This window comes from Simochromis diagramma, unplaced genomic scaffold, assembly GCF_900408965.1.
Source record: "Simochromis diagramma unplaced genomic scaffold, fSimDia1.1 OVJJ01000387.1, whole genome shotgun sequence".
In the NCBI taxonomy this organism is placed as follows: domain Eukaryota; kingdom Metazoa; phylum Chordata; class Actinopteri; order Cichliformes; family Cichlidae; genus Simochromis; species Simochromis diagramma.
The window spans coordinates 8320741-8341732 of NW_024387152.1; the positions used below are offsets into that span (position 1 = coordinate 8320741).

General features: G+C 40.2%; 2 protein-coding genes across 8 annotated transcripts in view; both read right to left on the reverse strand.

The window, feature by feature from the left end:
- Positions 1–743: 743 nt before the first annotated feature.
- borcs6 (BLOC-1 related complex subunit 6) lies at positions 744–10193 on the reverse strand. 5 transcript variants are annotated; one of them, XM_040047767.1, is made up of 7 exons: positions 10113–10193; positions 7595–8217; positions 7014–7200; positions 6627–6809; positions 3395–3558; positions 2747–2830; positions 744–2357 (listed from the first exon to the last, which is right to left on the reverse strand). In XM_040047767.1, the coding sequence occupies exons 2-7, from the start codon at positions 8204–8206 to the stop codon at positions 2232–2234; spliced, it is 1356 nt and encodes a 451-aa protein (XP_039903701.1). In that variant the 5' UTR covers positions 8207–8217; positions 10113–10193; the 3' UTR covers positions 744–2231. The 5 variants fall into 5 exon arrangements, with proteins under 5 accessions (XP_039903701.1, XP_039903704.1, XP_039903705.1 ...); XM_040047770.1 differs by having other exon boundaries at positions 7595–8214; positions 10113–10188; XM_040047771.1 differs by lacking the exon at positions 10113–10193 and adding an exon at positions 9437–10106 and having other exon boundaries at positions 7595–8214.
- A 5690-nt stretch (positions 10194–15883) lies between these two features.
- sema3h (sema domain, immunoglobulin domain (Ig), short basic domain, secreted, (semaphorin) 3H) overlaps positions 15884–20992 on the reverse strand; it is a 53109-nt gene continuing 48000 nt past the window's right edge. For 2 of the 3 annotated variants that reach the window (XM_040047579.1, XM_040047580.1), the window contains exon 18: positions 15884–20911. In XM_040047579.1, coding sequence (XP_039903513.1) covers positions 20459–20911 — 453 coding nt within the window. In that variant the 3' untranslated portion in view covers positions 15884–20458. The remainder of the gene's footprint in view (positions 20912–20992) is intronic. The other variant, XR_005698260.1, reaches the window with a different exon arrangement.

Sequence of the window (20992 nt, forward strand, 5' to 3'; positions counted from 1 at the left end):
TGCAGAGTCCAGTGTAAGACAACCAAAACAAGACTCCTCATTCCAAATGACATCTATAATAAGGTTCGCTCTTAGAATGAAGATCTTCAACACATACTCTGATCTAGATTAATCCTACAAGTGCAATTACAGCAGACATTTCATTAAATTAAGAAAGGCTGGGAACAACAGCAGGGCGACGCTGCACTCACTGGCTTTATCATTGGGTAAATTAATAAATGCTTAAGTAAACCACCTTAGCTCACATCCACAGGCCGTAGCTCTTTTTTGTTGTAACACTGTGTCCACTATGCTGACATTATAAAAAGTTGCACAACAATTTATCTGCTGTCTGAGTAATTTCTCTCCAACCCTTCGGTGCAATCAAAAGCCAGAACTGTGAATCAAAATTAATTTTTAGCATTTAATTTTCCATGTTTCAAACACATTTATTAAATGCAAAAGTACCCATCTTCACCAAAGTAAAACAGAAAGCTACAAAACCTCCAACTTGAGTCATTCACCACGTTTAGCAGCTGATTTAAGTCCAAAGCTGGCAAAGCCCTCACAATCATTCTTCAAGAGCAGTTTAATGGATTTAAAATGTGTTTTTGAATGGAGCTATTCTAATGCATAAATCATTTCTTTAAATTGGGTGAACAGGAACCTAACCAAACACGATACAATTAATGACACTGAGCAGTGTTTTTGTAGTTACTCGCCTGGAAATAAAAAGACTTTCAACAGCTTTAGATTTCACTGGAAATCAGTCTTCGCCTTTTTTTTTCCTTCTCCTCGTTATTCTCAGTTTTGTGTGGCTGCAGTGGTTAATTTTTCTAAGTGGTTTCAGTCAGAGCTGCATAGAGTGTAAAGTGTTTAAACCTTGGAAATCGAGTTGTCACAATGTGCACATGAATCTTGTTTTATAAAGCCACATTGAGTCACGACTATAATCACGAGGGGGACAGACTGAAAAAAAAGAAGACTGCACACTGATCTGAGCCCTTGGTTTGTGTTTGATGACAAGATGAGATGTTATCTCTGGCTACAAGTTATGGAGGCATGCAAGTCATGAATTTACTTAATCCAGTCAGTCTCTTGGGTTGCTAATGTAAGCTAGCCATCTCAGCACAAACAGTGCTAACAAGAATGAGATGAGACATTCAGTCCTGCGTGTGCTCAAAGTTACAATGCTTTTATTTTTAAGTTACGCACAATTATGCTGCCCCTTGATTGTGTTTTACAATTTAGCCTATCAGATGCACTTTACTTAGTTTTACAGTTTTATAGGATGTAAGAATTTAGGTTCTCAAGATGTGATGCAGCTGAATAATGAAGAATTAAAATCAGGAGATCAACGTCAGTATCCAGCCTTATAAATGGCATCTAAAAGTCAAAGGAAATTAAATACCTGAAGCTGTTAATCTTACACGTAATATTTAAAGCCACTGCGAAGGCTGCACAACATATTTTTCCAGTTATGTACTCAACATCATCTTGGACTGCACTGACAGAGTACGGACTGTACTGGTTCCCAGTGGCACAAAGTTTCAGTGTTTTTGAACAAGCACGCATGCTGAGGAAACTGAAAACACACAAAACACATAAGGACAAACAGACATGACACAACTGTAATTTCGCTTGCAGTGAAAGAATCTGACCCTTGTTGCATAAGATTAAAAAATAGACTTTCTGTTCCTGTGCAAAAGTCACCGCCTTCTGAGCAGTTTATTATTGCCTCTCCAGTGGCAGAGAGACGGAGAACGAAACATCACCTCCATGTGGGGAACAGAGGTTAGTGCAATCTGAACCAAGCAGGCTGGACGGAGACCAATTCACTCCTGAAGTGAAAAAACAAAACACAAAAAAGAGCCCATTATCCCACCTTCTTTAAAGATCTGTCCATGTGCATGTGTCCACGGTACAAGTGTCTCTAAAATTGGTTAATTTGTGAGATTTTGTTTCTTGACAACTTGGATAGCGTAAATGTTGTGAAAAGGAAAAAGCTCAGCCTGAAGAGCGAAATAAGCACAGTTCATCTGAGATCTCACAACACAAACATGAGGAACGTCTAAGCCAGTCCAGAGGAACTAGGAGTGCCAATAATCCAACATGCTGAGCAGCAACAGTTCCCGGACTCCACGGGTGTCTTCGCTGCAGTATGTGTGTGTGTGCTACCTGCACATGGGTGGGTGGGTTGCACACATGCGCCTGATGCTAGACCTTTGCATCTGGGATGTTTGTTTATGGTGTTACTTGCAAATTGCCTCCAGAGTGTCAAGGGTGCGTTTGATATCGCGTATCTGCGTAGCCAGGTTGTGTATGGGCTGCATGGAACGATCCAACTCCTCGCAGCGAGCCATTAGTGTATACATGCCCTGTGGAGGCAAAAACATGGACGACAGAATTTATCAGAAAAGGAATAATTTGTACTTTAAAAAAAATAATGTGAGGGGGTTTCCCACTGTGGTCCTGATTTAAGGTTTTTCCTCATTAACAGTTTCTTTTCAGGTTCACAAGTTAGGAATGCCTTACGTTAAATCATATTTCTGTAAAGTGACCTATCATGTAGGGACTACAATCCAAAATCCAAACCCATAAACAAAACTCATGTCATTTTGCTGGATTTTCCTTGGACACAAGCTGGGCTATCACTATTATTTAGCTAATTAGGTAGTAAAGGTTCATAATGCATGCTCTGGTGGACCCAACAAACAGCAATCTTTACTTGTCACATTATGTGAAAGGAACAGAAATTACATGTCACCTTTATACTCATATCTACAGACTCTCCCAGGCTGTCCACTGAGTCTCTGTAGGTCTGGATATACCCCACACTCAGAGCTGTCATCTGCATAAAAGAGATGGTTAAGAGAGAGATTAAAGAATAGCACAAAAACAAAAGGGGAGAAATAAAATAGTAACATAAAACATGAAGACCCTGTAATATATCTACATACACCCTCAGCAGTGCTATTACAGGGTTAGACCCCTTTTTGCCTTAAGAGCTGCATTAACTCTTAATGGCATAGATTCAACAAGGTGCTGGGAACATTGATGTCAACATGAAAGCATCACAAAGTCGCTGCAGATTTGTTGGCTGCACATCCATGATGTGAAAGATGCTCTTTGGATTGATATCTGGTGACAACAGTGAACTTGTGATATGAGGTGTTGATGGAAGGCAGGAAGCTTTTATGTTGTTTATGCCAAATTCTGACCCTACCGTCTGAATCCAAAGCAGAAATCGAGACTCATCACCAGGCAATGCTGTTCTCAGCGGACATCTGTGACACCCATCCTCAACTTAAACTACTACGTAATACACAGACTTCAATGACGTGTACGTGTTACACTTCTGACTCAGACGACAGCATAAACAGGGTGATTTGAAGAAAGAACTACTAAGACTCACATTTTGGATGGTTCCATTGAGGCTCCGCATCATCACCTCCACACTGTGTGCCACTTCCTGGGTGTGTCTCTGAAGGTCCAAAAGGACGGTGGGATCAATGGGTGGTATATCCGCTGGTCGCCGTGTCAACCCTCGACTTCGGTAAATAGGACCCGAACAGTCCGCTAGTGAGAGTAATCATAAATTAGATATACAATATAGAATAGCTAATATAGAATATACTTTTTTTATATAAGCCATTAGCAGAATTATCTATAAAGTGCAAAATTATGGACACTGGAGGAGGAGATAAGCATATGCCTTCTGACTGAAATGCAGTGAACCAAATTCTAGTCAGACCTGTGGGGTGCAAAATAAAACTATAACTACAGTGAAGAAGGAAAAAAAAAAAAAAAAAAAAAAAAAAAAACCCACTGAATAAAATGAAACATTTTTATTTGACTGTTTCTCAGAAATTGAAACAAATTACACACTTAGCCAAGAGTGCCATGAGTAATTAAACCTTGGATTAAACAAACCCCAGTCAATAAATTGGAATTTAAAAACAAAAACAGTTTCAACCTCTGAAAAGTTTCTGTCGGGCTGTGGCAGGACCTTTAACAAATCCCTTCAGTCTAAACAAGGTCTGTGCGTCATCAATCTTAATTGAATCAGCAGGTAGAGAGAATGAGCTGCCACAGAGGACATATTGACTGTGGCCCTGTGTTTAAATTGAGAGGCCAGTTTAGCTGACACTCTCATCCAGGGGGGTTTCTGAGTGAAGGGCAGGGGCTCTGTGTCTCACTCCAGCAAAATCTGACAAGACGGATGGCTGCTAATGCACAAGCTCTGCCAGGTCGACCTGCTGAACCTACATAGATGATTTAATTTCTGAGACAGCGGCACACGTGTGGGATTTTGAGGAAAAAGAAACAAAACCTTTTCTCCTGGGGTTGGGTCTCCATCATCTCCCCACAGCTCAGACTTAGGCTAATTTAATCACACAGGAAAATGGGAAGATGAGGAGAGGGGAAGAACAAAATCACCTTTTAATTATTACGCTTATAAAATCTTATGCAGAGAGGACTCTGAAGGGAAACAAGCACTGGTGGAGGGTTTCACTAACCAAAGGTGTAACTTTTAGAGATTTCCCACACTGTTCTCAATGATATGAGCATAAAGCTTAATGCAGAAACATTTCCTGAGTACGTAAGAGAATCACTAAGACAGGATAAACCTGATTCATACACAGTGTAGAGTATCTACCTGTTAGAATGGCTTGTTGCTTCATGTTGGCACCATCACTGACATTAGTCACGTTTTTAGCTTCGCTTTATTTCATTATTTGCTGCAGCAAGTGATGTTTCAACACTTAACTACTCTTCAACTGTAACGATCTGTATATATGGTGCACTTCCTAACTAAATAAACACATCATCTTTCCTTGAGTCAGTCACATGATTTTTCACTCAATTGAGACAGAAAGTAAAATAAATAACTTAAAAAAAAAAAAATAGCGACTGCATGAATTGCTTAGCTTGTACCGCATTAACATTGTGTGATAACGGCAAACCAGTCAACTGCAGCTATTGCGTGCTCGGAGGAAAAATTATACATTTATTAGAGATGCACTGATCGATAGGCCAGGGACCAGAAAAGGATGATTTTTTTTAGTCTTCTCTGCTCTGACGAGTTCCAGTTGGTGAGACTCGGGAATGTCCCATGCATGAACCGGTCTGGTTTATGCATGGGCAACACATGCACAGCGATGCACACGAACAGTCATGCGCACATTGACAGCCATATGCTACCATGTTGTGAAGCGTGGAAGCTTTTCACTGTGAGTGAAGACACAAAGTTTGCTAAAGTAAACTGTAAAGGGGGGGGTGGGGATCAAACCTAACCAGACACTTATATCAACCACACCCAGCTGAACATGGGCATTATAAAGTAGCTAAGAAAGGAAAAGACACCAAAGCTAAAACTATTCAGAGCTCTGACCCAGCAACCTCGACATGAGCAACGGCTCAAACCAGTAAAACCTGTAAAAAAAGATCAAATGGAATTTGTCTGACAGTTATTCTTGTTACATAAATCTGTTGCACCTGCCTTTGTTTGCCTGAGGTAAAATCTACAATCAGAGATCTAACAGCTAAATATTTTAGTGAAATCAAGCAAACATTATATGTAAACTTGTCTCTTTAGGTCTGAATGTAGCACACACACACAGAACTGTAAACCATGCACGATCTGATATCCTCGTGTTGGTGTTGTTCCCAGATCATCATACTAAATGTTGCTCCAGGATCAACATTGCAGGTGACCAATCAGAATGTTGTGACGTCATACTTTTGCGACTTCGGGAAAAACCGGCGTAAAACAAAAAACTGTACTTAAGCTGCGAGAAACCGCCTCTGTCCGCCGATCAACGGACCCTAACCCTAACCGTAACCCTTTAATAAACAGTAAGCAGAATTGATATTGTCCTTGCAACATTGGAATTTCATAAATGCACGAATGGCTTGGCGCGCAAAAGAATAACGTCACAACAATGTGATTGGTCACTTGCAATGTTGAACCTGGAACAACATTTTCATGATGGTCTGGGAACAACACCAACACGAGGATATCAGATCATCCGTAAAGCATACAGTTTAGAGTCCACACTCACACATCTATCACCACATCTGTCTTTACCGTGGAATTCTTTTCTCAAGCAAATCTGAGTTGCACCGATCAGATTGTATGCACTTGATCAATTGTCACTGAATGACCCCACAGGCCATTAAGGGATTCAAGTAAGCCAGTTCATAATAGGATAACCAACCATGGCAATTAATTTGCTTAAATTAGTACCTCAATTCCACTTTACTTATCATGGTCTAAGCAATGCATTAATGATGACTAGTCACTGACTGGGTGTGTTTGCCTCTGCAAGGAGGAGCAGGCTGTGAATCTTAAAGAAGACAACTGTCACTGCAGTTCAGTCCCACCAGCTATACAAATACCAATAACCTGTTGAAATGCCATATTCTACAGCAGGAGTACAAGCAGTCATGAAAGAGCTCTATCTACATGTCCTCTACACCAGCACAAACTGTATACAGTCCACACATACAGTATGCATGTTTCTTCTGTTTGCACTAAGAATAAAAAACTAATACAGAAATACAAAATGTTTTCATAATTTACAAAAAAAAGGGAGAAAACTGTGTTTGAATAATGTCAATTATTCCTCTGACTCTTTACTCACAGTCACTGCAGTCCAGACTAGGCTTGGAGCTCATTTTGATCTTCTGCTCGAGGTTTTTTGTGATGAAGTTAGTCAGGTCTCCATCATGACTGACTGTACCCTCTAGTTCCAAAGCCGAGGAGATGGTGGCCCTTCGGCCCTCTGACTGGCCACTTCTGCCCCCTCCTCGAGCCCCTGAACCACCTGCAACCAATATCAACAACTTGTGGTTACAAAACACTGTCGATAGTCAATAACACTGTTTAACTTTTCTTCCACGTTGAACTATGTCACAAATTCCACTTCTTTTTACTTCACTCTGGTGCTTTACAGAAAAAGATTTTATACATTTCTCAGTTTAGAAAAGACACGAAGAAAAAGCTAGACCACGGGAAGATGCACATCTACCTCCACACGCTTGACTAATTTCATCCAGGCTCTTGCTGTCCTGCATTCCCCGCACATTGCGAACCCAGACCTGGGCCATGATGTGAGGAGGGCAAGGGGTATCATCTGAAGAAAGAAGAGGAGGTGGAGGAGAAGAAGAGGTGGAGGTACTCGGACCAGGGGCTGAAGATGAGTAGCGTTGTGAAGACTGGAAATTTTGGAGAACAAATAAAAAATAAAAAAAAGTAGAGAAAATTTACTGAACCATGTGGAGCTACACATATCTCCTGTCGTTTACAGTGGCCACGCTTTTCTTTGATAGACGGCTTCTTTTCTCACTCTTAGGTTTATTCACTCTAAAATAACGACAATCATCTTGTCAATCATTGATAGTCAGCACGCTGCACTTTATTTTAATCCTACTGAAATTTGTCTGAAAGAGGTCATGTTCTGATGACTCAGCTACATTTATTTGCGCTGGCTTTAGTTCTCATTACATCTGCTGACATCATTCTCTCTTCCTCCTTTACCCTCTGCTCTCTTTGGTACACACAATCTAATAAACCTGAAATGTCAGAACAATAATCCGGCACTCCACTCACTTCCACCTTTGTTCTCCTTCCGGCGCGCTGATTCTCCAACTTGTTTTCATTCTTCTCATCCTCCTCCACATCCTGTTTCTCTGTCTCTCCATCTACATCCTCCTCTTGGCTGTTGGAGCCTCCATCTGCAGTCTCTGCTTCTGTCTGCTGCCTTTCTGTGGTGACTGGGTGTCCTTGCTGATACGAGTCTTTGGACTGCCTGTGCAATGCTGAGTCCCACAGAAGAACTGCATCAGCAGGGTCCACAGTCTTAGAGGCTTCATCAGGAATGTCTTTGGATCCTAGATCTGTTTCTTCTGTGCCTGTCAACGTGGGGAGGGAGGGGTTTGCCTCCTCAGGGCTTTGTAATGATAAGCTAGAGGTTCTCTCATTCATGTCCATCTCTGTGTCCAAGTGGCCTTTCCCATGGTGAACTAGGTTTTCCATATTAGCATCAGCATGGTTCTCTGTGTGCATGTGGGACTCATCCACAGATGCCTCCCCGGTACCTGGTACTCTACTTGAACATTTCACTGAGACCGGAGCTTGAGGGCCATTCTCCAGTGCAACAGGTGTCGCTACCCCGTTTGCCGTTTCTGGCACTTCTGTGCCAATCACAGGGGAGAGACTCATCCCTCCGCCTGCTGATTACAAAGAAAGAACATTACTGGAAACCTGGAAGTGACTCTGCCTTTTGAATCTATAATTAAATTAACTGGTTTTACCATGAGCTAAAAGGGTTTTCCCACATACCAAAATAACATTTTTCATACAAACCATTTTTTAAAAACATGAACCCATCTCATCCCCTTATCCTTCCTTAATCATCAGCGCTAAACACTAAAGTACATTAGAAAGGATTCCTCACTTAAATTAGAAAATGTTTGATCATAAAATTCGTAAACAAAGTCAAGAGTCTGACCAAGCATTCAATGCCATCTTTTGCTACAGTATTGAGTATTCAATGGTTTGGCCAGATCGTACTTGAGAAACACGAGTCAGGGGGTCAAATATCCATCAATAGGGCCTGATGATGTGGGTAGAACCTATGAATTTTATCCAATGAATTATTTACATATACAGCAGTAAAGAGAATTTTCTAGATTTTTGAGTACATGGGATGCAACAGAAAGGCACAGCAAACAAAAGTTTGCATACAATCATAATGGACATGAATGTCACTTTAATTTTGGGCTTTTAATGATCTCCTTGAACTGGTCTTTTACCAGAGTGGAATGATTACACAACAAACATCTTTAATAACTTCAAAAAAGAAAAATGTTAATTTCTTTGTGATTTCTGACCACAACTGCACATTATCAAATGTAAGTAAGAATATAGTAACTACATTTTGCCATGTAGCTGAACAATGGCAGCTGTTTATGGTTTGTCTTGATCACTTCGATGCATCAGGAACATCGTTCTCACCACTCCTAAAGCAGTTCTCAAAACAGTTAAGGCATTTCTCATAACACTGACTGAACTGTGCAAAAGACTAAAACAATCAAAAGTTTTTCACGTCAAACCAAGCAAAGTCAGTCGATAACGTCCAATCTGTCACCAATGAATATTGTAGGGCGACTATTACTGTGTGTGTGTGTGTGTGTGTAACTGGCCTTCTCTTCCCTTTATAGTTGAAAAGCTTTAAAACTGATATGATTTAAAACACTAAATCAATACCAGACAGCATTAAGGTAAGTGATATCTGAAAATCTGACTGCCAAAAGTGTTAAAAACTGGTTTTCATGAATCAGAGTCAAATGAAAAATGCATCAACACAATGAGAAATTGAAGTATGTGTAGAAACAACAGCAGTGCGTAGAAACACAATGAGAAATGCTTAATGTGAGTAAGGAGACTTACGTTACTGCTGTAAAGAGAAAACTCTAAAGGCACAACCACAGACAACAGGAGAAGAGTACATCCACTCAATTCACTGACTCCTCTTCAAAAGTAGAATAAGTGAATAATGTGCTTGGTCTCCTGACCTCTCATATGACGTACAAGACAATGGAAACAATTAGACTGTGAGAAGGAGACTGCTGTGAGAATTTTCCAGAGATTTAAACACGTCGGTGTTAGCTGACACACTTATGGATCATAACAATTTTTCATAAAGACTGAAATGGCGTCGTACTAAATGGTTTAGCACAATACTAAGCTACCTTAGTGTTCATATTAGCTTATATTTCCAGATTTTAAGACAGCAACGCCCGAAAATTACTGTGCGACAAACAAAGAGGAACTAAGAAAAAAACCCTGACAAGCATAAGTGTCTGCCAGCGCTGAGGAAGTTGTCGTAGTGCTGTCAGAGTCGCCTTGCTAGCTCCCTTTCAGCTGCCAGTGCAGTTAAATGACGTTAGTGCAGCTGCTAACATTAGCAGTCCAGGCCTCCAACTCCCAGAACACTCACAGCTGGCTTTTATTGTTTGACACGGCTACATCAAAACGTACATTTAGTGCTAACCTTCGCAGTTACCTACAAACAGGCTCATACAGCAGCGCTACAGAGCTCCGTTAGACGATAAAAAACACTCACCTGAGGAGTTTCTATCCTGACAGATGTAAGCAACAACCGAGTCCGATGAAAATATCCTTCCGCATCAAGTTCCGAAAGAAATGTTCCGGCCTGCAAAAGGCATCATTAAACATATATATATAGATAGATAGATAGATAGATAGATAGATAGATAGATAGATAGATAGATAGATAGATAGATAGATAGATAGATAGATATGTTATACGAAAGAAAAAAAGTTCTGTCAGCACGACTCTTTGGGTTTAAATGTGAAAAATAATTTGTAAAATTTCATTAAAAAATGTCTCAGATTATCCTGTTATAAAACATAAAGGTTCTGTTACTTCTTTGTAATTTGTTTCTATTTAATCTGTTACTTAGTTACTTTGGTTTAGTATGAATGGCAGTGAGAGATGTCTTTATCAGCAGGATAAGCTGTAAAATGTATCAAAATACAGCAACACATTTTCCACAGATGTACAAATGGACCACAAATGTCTTTGTCAGGCAGATTCTGGCACCCCTGCTTTAAAGAAAAGCGGTTGTGTTCTGAGTGTACTTATGTTTTCAGTTTATCAGCATCATTTTGTTCCTATATGTGCTGAAACTCAGTAAACCGTTTATCCACATGATAATCCTGCATTTCTCTATTTACCCCAACAGATGGAGACAAACACCGCAGGTCTCCAGTCTCCAAAGAAACTTCCTCGACTACAAGCTACCTGTTGGTGATTTTCATCTGCCAAATACAGATTGAGGTGGACCCTCCTTTACCTGTAGTTATGGCCTATAACCAAACCACCCCAGTGTTGTGGAGCTTTAGCAACTAAGCAAGAAGCAAGTCCACTAAAATAAACTGAACAATAGCAACAAAAACTGAAATGTTGGTTACCTTGAAGGTGCAATATGTGTTGTAATGTTCATGCCACATGGGCCAAGCGTCAGCATGTACTGGTTTGGCTTTGTACTTCTCTTCAGTTACATATCTCCAAATCTAGTGTAAATAAGCAATCATAGAAAAATGTGCACCACTGCGTTTGCTCTAATTCGTTTCAGAAACACTATTTCACTGAAGCCTCATTTAAAAAACAACAACATTGGTTCTTTTGGTTTTTTTTGTTTTTTTTTTTTAGGAATATTGGACATAATTTTAGCAGATGGTGGAATAAAATTAGTAACTGAGTATAAGTACAAAGCCAAAGGGCCCCCAGTTTTCCCTGGTTGCCTACACTGGAAGTCAGGACAGTGTCTGTGGCTTCTTAAATCTTTAAATGTGGTCAGAAATGACAAACACTGCTGTAGAGGAGGAGAGAGGAGTCAAAACCACACAATCACCACATCTGAGGATCTCGTATAATTTCTAATCTAAGCCATCCATTCAGGCCAGCTGCGTCCTGTCTCTTGGTGAAGATTCAGCTGTTTTACCCAATTTTGTTCCTCTCCTGATGTGACAAACATCAAAGCCTGTGGAATTTACCTAAAGACTAAAAGACTTTAGAAATAAGCCAATATTCAAGGATTTCCCAGTAGAGCACTTTGTAGTCACTTTGACTGTTTCCAGGTTTTGTGTTTCTTTTTTTTTAAGGCTATTAATGCCAAAGAAGCTATTTTAGCATATTAGGAACTGCCACAAGAAAGGCACCGTTTAGGAAAACGAGGAATAAAAAAAAGCAAATTGAAGGCACATGGCTCCACACACATGTGGTTTTTGCATAATGAAAGCTGGAGACTGCATGTTGCACAAATGAAAGTAAAAGCCTGTAAATCATTATCCCACAAGTCACAGATATTAATTACATCCATACTCAAGGGGCAAGACAACTGTGCTCTTCAGATGACTTGAATTAAATCTGCTCTTCTTCATGTGAGGCAATTTTTGCTCACGGCAACCAAAACTGCAGCTGAATTTATTCAGTTTTGTTCAGTTTAGACATAAACTTTAACAGGGTAACACTTTAAAACTGTAGATGAAAATTATAAATCCTCCCATCGCCCCCAACTGTTTTTTCCTACCAACTGTTGCCAAGTGTTTGCCCCTAGGAGTTCATCTGATTGTTGGCATTTTCTCTGTATTATTGTAGGGTCTTTACCTCATAATATAAAGTGCCTTGAAGTGACTGTTTTTGTGATTTGACTCTATGCAAATAATTAAATTCATGAATTCACAGTTAATTAAACTTTTTCACAGTTTACAACAGTAAATGGGTTAGCAGTTTAATAATTAATTTGCAAACCAATGCAAACATCTGGTTATCAAGAAGCAAATGGTGCTTATAAAACTTGGTAAACTGTTAACAATAAACATGGCTGGATGGTTAATACACTTGCCATGGACACTTCATTAGGTACACCTGTTAAACTGCGTTTTAATGTCTAATCAGCCAGTCATATTGCTGCAACTTGTAGAGATGTAGAGACTTTCTCAAGTGACCATCTTGAGGGTTTCCAGAGAAAAAGAGAATATCTGTTCTCTGGCTGAAAATACCTTGTTGATAACAGGTGTCAGAAGAGAATGTCCAGACTGCTTTGAGCTGATAGGAAGGCACAAAGCTCACACATTATGACCAAGGAATGCAGAAGAACATCTCTGAATGCACAACACATCAAACCTTCAAAAATTTGGGCTACATCAGCAGAAGACGACAGTGGGTGCCACTCTGTCAGCTAAGAACAGGAAACTGGGGCTACAGTTTGCACTTGCTTACAAAACTTGGGCAATATGAGACTGAAAACGTATAATGAGTCTTAATTTCAGAAACAGCATGAAAGCTTTAATCAGTCCTACCTTGTATCAGTGATGTAGTTTAGAGGTGTGTGGGGGATAGTTTCTTAGTTACGTGAGCAGAGTTTAAATGGCACAGCCTGTCTGACTACTGTTGCTGACCATGTTCATCCTTTTATGACCACAGTCAGTGACGATAACAATAAATTCTCTGCATTCAAACACCCTCCACAGTAACCAGATTTCTATCCAACAGAGCTGTGTTGTGCACTGTGTTGGATCTTAGCCATGAAAAAATGATAAAGCTCTGAAGACAAAAGGAGGTTCAACCCAGTACTGGCAAGATGTTGCTAACGAAGTTGCAGGTGAGTATAAGGTTACAACACTCATTGTGAAGCACAAGTACATTTTCCCTTGTTGTTCAATTTAGCTTCGACTTGCTGTCTATCGAGACGCCAACAAAATAGTCAAAGCCGGTCAGGTTTAGGACAAAATGAGAACTGAATTAAAATATGACTAGCTTTTAGTGAGGCATTATAGGGCTAGGGATCCTATAAGGGTGCTTAGAAACCCATCACAAACATGGACATATTTAAGTACAGCTGTTAAATAGGAGAGATATTGTGTTTTTGGGGAGGCAGCTTCAGAGCATTTTGGAAAGTCTGGCAGATCAGCTAAGTGCAAGACAAAGTAGAAGACATAATCAAACAGAGGCATCTGTGATAATGCCTGCGTTTCCAACAACCGTGGAGTCCTTAGAGCTCCAGTGGAGTCACTCCAGAAAACCAACAGTGGCAGTTAGCTGGAAAATTTAATCTGAAGCCTGAGCAGACAATTTTATTCAGCATGAGGACTTCACTGAATGGGATACTGTGGTGAAGTGCACAACCCCCTTATTACACCTAAAAGACTCTTTTATGAGCGAAATGGTGAAAAGACGTCTTTCTGGTCACCAACCAATTGGGGGGAAAACCAGACGAGTAGATGAGTCATTCTGTGTGGCAAATTCTAAAGTTTCCCCTTCTGAGAATTTTTTTTTAAAGCATGCACTAGTTTTTGGTACATTTCCCAAGCATGCTGTTTTTATTGAGCCCTTGAAGGAAACAGCAAATACCAATAAACGCAAAGCCATTTATGTCACCACATGTCTCATGTCTTGTCACCATATCGGTCACACAGGGAGTCTAATTTGCGTGTGGTGGTTAGCACTGTCGCCTCACGGCAAGAAAGCCCCCCATTCAAATCCAGTCTGGGGTCTTTCTAGATGTCGTTTGCACATCTGCAAGAGATCCTCCCACAGTTGGGCTAATTGGCGATTCTATATTAACTGTACATGAGAATCATGCATTTCCTCTGCTGGTTGTTCACTGTGGTGCACTGTGCACACTCTGCATTTGTTTAGTAAAGCTTCACAAATTCCTTATCAGCCATGTGAAACTCTAATATGGCACTCTGAGCTAAATTCTACTGACGGCATGCTGATATGCTCACATTGATAAGACATGCTGACAGTTATTGATCAGTGTTTTCCATCATCAGCAACTTATGTTTGTGCATAAGCATGCTAACCTTTTCAGCCACTGTCACTGAACGTTTACGTTTTTAAGTGGTATACAAAGGACTAATTTTGCCATGACAAAGAAACATCAGAGGTCATTTTGGGTCATCCTCTGTCTTTAACAAAAAGAATGACACTTTATCTTCTAGATCTTGACGTATTTCACTGGGTAAGTTAAAAATTGTGAAATTATGAGCATTTTCCTGGGAACCCCGTGTATAAAAGGAACTCAAAGTATGAAACTTTGAATTAAAGTGCTGGAGTAATCCAGGAAAACAACAAAGACCTTGCAGCAGGCCCGAAGACTAGACTGCAAAACAATTGAGGGATTATTATCCTAAAATTTTTAAGTTGCTAACTAAAACATCTGAAAAAATAACTCAAAATTGAAAAAAACCAACAACCTTAAGCTGTTAAAATCTTAAGACAATTTTGACTTACGGATGGCAAAAAAAGGTTTTTGTTGTTCAGAAACATAAAAGAGAGCCAAACTGATATTCTGCCACACAAGAACATGAAAACTTTTGTCTAAATGTTTTGTTAGAAGATGAAGTCATATCAGAGTGAGTTTCAGCTGCTCGCATGCCAAAACAAAAAGTGTTTTCTAAAAGTTCCACTTCACAGAGTCCTTCATAGGGTTTTTTTGTTTTGTTTTGTTTTATAACATGACGTGAGTAAATTGACACGATGTATTCGAAAAGACTGTAATCGCTGATGAGAGCCAGATGATACCTTTTGCCTTTAATGTATAGCCTAATAAGAAACCAAATGAAATATAATTATGGAATCACAACTTTGTCATCCAGTAGAGGTTTGTAAAAACACTGGAAAGAGAATGTTTATTTCTTAACAAAACACAGGATTACAATAGACTAACTTCATATAAATGCACAGTTCTCTATTTCTATGATAGAGTTCTTGACCTCTCTGTTATCAGAAGTTTTCCAAACAGCAGAAACAAGCAAAGTCAAGGATGTTGAGCATGACTGGAACGCATCTCTCGCCAATCAGATTACTCAGCATACCAGTTGTTTATCATTTGATGAGAAAGTAGTGTATGTGGTCGCTTTGGCAGAGACAGATGGTGATTTGGTATTGAACGGTATGTTACTGTTTTGGAGTGAAACCGGTGATGGACAGAATGCATGAAAAATAGCATAGCTGTAATGAATGCCTGTAATACAACTATGCACCTCTCAGTGTCCAAATCTGCCCATATGCTTCTAAAGGACACGTGTCCTAAGAAGGCTGAAACCCCTGGGGTTTAGGACACGGTTTAAATGATTTTCCATTACTTATAATTGACCCTTGCAAACTATATAATTTACAAGTAAAAGCTTTATATTGTAAACTCTGTAAAACACATTCTAAAAAAAATGCTGAAAAAGAAAGTGCAAAGGTGCCCGTGTTGCTGTAAATTTTGTTCATCCTGCACTAAAATATGTGGATCGGTGTGTAGCTCAGAATATGGATATTTTTCGTATAGGCACGCTAAACCACAAGACACAAGCTCATTTGAAAGCAGACCTTTATACATATTTACAAAAAGAAAAACAAAGTCTCTGCACATGAGAGGAGATCATGTGATGACAGTTTCATTTTGTCTGCAGAGAAGTCGTTCTGGAAAATCACAAGAGACGAATGTTGGCACTCAGATGTAAATACAGCATAACAGAGTGAGGCCATTGTAATGAACGAGGAGCAGCTCTGCACCTCGTCTTACAGGAAAAGCATTAAATGTTTAAGATGGTCCTCCATAAAAATGTCTCGTTGGAGTTCTGCAGAGAACTTTCAGCAGAGATGGGATCCGACATAAAATATACACGTTACACATTCATATATATATATACACACAATATCCACAAGGCAGGGTCATTACAAGCATAGTTAGGTTTATCTTTTTAATGTTTCTGGATCTCTTGAATAGTAATTCAAATAACCCGAAGAGCAGTCGAAATTAGCAAGAAAAATAGAGTTGAAAGCTTTGCTTTGTTAGACTGAGGGTGTGTTTTCTTATTGAGTAGAATTCGAGCCTATATTTATGATCTGCATGGGTCTCTGGGGTAAAATGTCCATATAACAAACTGCAGTTTGAGAGGCTAGCTGCACTGCCACTATTTTTTAACCTTTATGCTAAGCTAAACTAGCTAGCTAGTGGCACTTGCTTCAGTTGACCTGATTATGGTTCAATTGCTCAGCTCTATTAAATGCTGTTATGTATTGTGATTTGTGATTCTATCGTAGTTTCTTTTGCAGTAATGGATAGCCATTTGGGCAGAAATCCTGCATGTTTTCTTAACAACGGGCGTGCACAACAATGGCTAATTAGAAGAGCTTTAAATCTGTGATAGAATACATAAGTGATTGTGGTGTTAGCATTCAGCAGCTTCAGCGGCAGTATGATAACTGATAAATGATACAATATTATGTGACGAGAAAGCTACAATCTCTGGCCCTCTTCTACAGCACGACTTTTATGCTGTCTTCCTTCCCTCACTCCCCCAACCGGTCGCCGCTGCCTGAGCCTGGTTCTGCCAGAGGTTTCTTCCTATTAAAAGAGTTTTTCCTTGCCACTGTCACCAGGTGCTTGATCACAGAGGGTTGTCCCACTGTCGAGATTTTCTCTCTATTATTATTGAATCGTTACATTAGAATATAGAGTGCCTTGAGGCAATTGTTATGCTGATTTGGCACTTTAGCTACAACTAAATTGAAATTGAATTAATCAAAGCTTTAGTCCTGGTATGTTATGATGATTATTTGCTTGCTCTGGACATATTTCAGGGAAATATTTCCAATTTTCATGAGCACAGAAAATCTGCTAGAAAACCAGCTGTGTGACCAATCAAAATAATTTAGCAGTAAGCTATTCGACTCTAAACGACTTTAAACAGCAGCTTAACAACAGGCCAAATCCTGATTTCATTTTAGATTACAGCTGCAGCGTTACACTCTCACACACACTTTCATTTTTAAGAATTGGCTGCGTGACACTTGGACAGCTGCTCAGTGTCACACGTTCCCTTATAAACTAAACTCACAATTAGTTCAGTGCTGTGACTTCTTTCATGTGGCCCGAGCCAAGAAGCAAAGAGCCAAGACACCAAGAAGCCAAACCCATATTAATTATCTGTGGGCTCTCTGTGCTTTGTGTTGATGCTACATTCTTCTTATAGCATCAAAAAATATCTCGAATATATTGCAGAGTTCCACGTTTGGAAGATTTATTGACACAGCCCTGTCAGCTACTCTAAATCTGATCCCATTAATGTCAAACACACAAAAAGACACACAGATCCTTAACCACCTTAATGTCAAACACACAAAAAGACACACAGATCCTTACCCACATAGAGAGACGAAGCATACAGCAAAGAGACTGGGATCCAGCAGGATCATGGTATATATTACCGTCAGTAATGTGTGCTCAGTATCACCACTGCTGGATGATATTAAATAAGGGAAAACTTTGAGGCTGTTATTATTGGGCTTAACCATGCATGTAATGCTCGTTCTTCCAGTATAGCATATAAAATTCGATTAAGTTTTAATTTAGTAAGTTTTCCCTCTGTCCTTTAGCTACACCTTTCTCTCTCTATGATTTAACTAGAACTCATGCCATGTGAGCCACACACAACAGCAGTACTGTTGAGCTCAGGCTTGATGTTGGAACTTTTAGTCTGCATCCAGTGTTCTGGGAAACGTCAACAACGAGAAGACAAGCAGAAAAAATATCATATTTTAAATGCACATTTAGTTCCCACTGCCTCAGACTGAAGCAGCACTTCCTTTCGATGCCAATACGAAAGACAAGATTCAAAAAACGAAAATAAAAACACTTCCACTGGTGAATGTGGGAAGGTACATCAACTGGTAACAATTTGGACGTCAGACATACGTACAAAGACAGAACAACAAAGACACTCATGTCAAAAAAGTATCACAACTCCTCAAAGAAGTAGTCTCACACCAGATTAAAATAATAAATAGCACAAAGAAGGAAGTTAAATAGAGATGGAAGTAGCTGTGTTCGTTTAACATTTTAAGAACAAATCACAATTTACTGCCTCACAAAGTCACTCAAATCCCACTGGCCAGAGTCCATTTGACGCCAGTCCTGTTTAGCACTTTCTCCAGTTCCAGCTTGGTATAATAAAGGCTTCTTTATGATCCGCTGGGCCTGCTTCATAATTTACAGTCAGATGTCATTACCAGCTGGGGCTGCAGAACCTGCAATAATGTGCTCCACTCTTCTGTGTTAGTCTAATCCACTGAAATTCACCAACAGGTTGGGAAACATGCATTTCTGTACAGAGTTTTCTTCTAGTTCGGTTTACAGTTTGATCCTCTTGTTCATGTTGTAATGAAAATCTTTTAAAATTCACTCTCAACTTCTTAAACAATAACCTAATAGATGTTGAATATATAGAAAGCTCGAAAGCGCCCTACTTCAGACCAGCGGACGACACTCAGTTCTGAATGTCAAAGCGAAGTTTCTGTTGGAGTTGGTGTTCAGACGTGTCTGCACCTTTTTCCTAAATTTGTACAACGTCCACACGTGGGACTCCAGATACGCTCAACCAACACTTTAAACAGCACGGAGCATTTTTTTTCCTTCTTTTGTTCACTTTGTTCCCACACCTAAACCAAACCGCTCTCTGTGTCGTGGCACAAAACCAATGGCAGCTTATGCCCGTGAGTCTTAACCGAGCCAGCATTGCAGAAGCAAACACTGAGGAGAACATAATGGAAACATCTCCTGTAGCGGGTCTGCACGGCTGCAACACAGAGCACTAATGTCCTGGGAAAGCTGATCTGTAACCTCATCAAAGCCGTCACCATGCTTTTTCTCTGCCTTTCATCTCCATGGTCGCAGTCAGTCATCTCGTGGTCAGACCCCACCTATCTGAAGAAACCAACAAAGCCCTTACTGTAGGGAAACCGCCTGAAGGATTATATGTTATATATCCATTAAGTGAAGAAAATTAAAACTCATCAGTGCTATTTGCTGCTGCTCAAAATAAAAATAATCAAAGTTTCTGCAGAATTAAACTGTTACCTTGATCACTAACAGCTTGTTTTGGATGTTTTAGCCCTTTTCATTATGTATCACTGCCGTACATACTAAGTTTTAAGATGAACAAACTCTTCACTACAGAGAACAGTTTGACAGCTTTCTTTTTTGTGCTGTTTCATTGGGTTCCAATGACATTTGAATGGTATTTGACAGCCTTTCAGCAAATACATATTTGCCCTTCTGTCAACTTCTGTTCTCTTTCCAACAACAAAGAAGCAGTTTGAAAATTTATTCCTGTATGCCAGAGGAAAGAGTGTCCTTGAAATTGAAGCACAATAATTGTTTTGCAAAGTACTTGGGGAAAAAAGTACTTCTTCAACTTCAAGAACATGACTTTGAAAAAAAATGTCTCTCTTTCCACATCACAAAATAAATGGAAAGCAGTTTTTTGCCTGGAAGGTAGGAAATCAATCTAAAAAACATCTGCTCTGTTTTGAGGGATAGCTGTGATTCCTAATTAATGGGCAAAAACATGCAAAACCACAAGTATGGTCCTTTTCGGGACAGACGGTTTGGATGATTTTTCCAAACGCTTAAAATCGACTTCTGGAACGAGACTCGGATTTTTGTTTTTATTTTTTTTCTCTCTCTCTGTAGAGCGTCCAAATCTAAAGAATCCAATCAAATGTCCTTGTCATGACTCAGAGTCAGTCAAACTTAGGGATTTAGGCATGCCGTTTATCCTTCATTCAACATGCGATGCAACCTAAGCCTTTTCATTCATACAGTCGTTTGTCCCGGTGAAACAGTCCTCGCTGTCCAGATCCTGTACATACTTCAGTCACTCGTGTGTAGCTTAGCTTGTTTGTCTCTATAATGAAAGGACGCCATGTTTGTTTGTAGATAAGTGCATGCGCATGAAGTAGTCTCTGTACATACAGTATGTGTGTGTCTCAGTGTATAAGTTAACTGTGTATGTGTACATGTGTGCATTTGTGTGTGTGTGTGTTTGCGTGTTTGTGTAGTTGTTGAAGTCACTGAAAATCTGCCCTCCCGCTCGTGCACGCGTTCAAGCACTCCTGGGCGCCCTCTGCTGCGGCTTGCTCCTGCTCTTCCTCCCCGCTGCTCTTCCTCCGCCGCCTCCTCCTCCTCCTCTTCCCCCGCCATGCTTGTGCCTCTCTTTCTCCTTGTGTGGCTCCGCCTTTGTGTCACCATGGCGATGGTGGTTGCGTGGAGGGCGGTATCCCAGAGCCTTGCAGTGCTGGCCAAGGTTTCCGGGGTGAATCAGTGCCATCACGTTCTCGTACCACGGCTGGGTTCCGGCGCTCTGATAGGACGAGGCCGACCAGGAAGCCAGGAGGCGATTGGCAGAGGGGCTCCAAACAGCGAGGCGCACGGTGACCGCAGTCCAGTGGTAGCCGTGCTCCTCCACCTGGCAGTGGTAGACCCCGCCGTGAGACAGCTCGGCTCGACGAATCAGGACGCCCCGCTCGATCACCACCAGCTGGTCACCAGTTATCACCTGATGAGAGATTTTTGGAGAGGAAATTTATAATCTGGATAATCTCGAACAAAGTGGCTGTAAAAAGGATTTGGAACATAA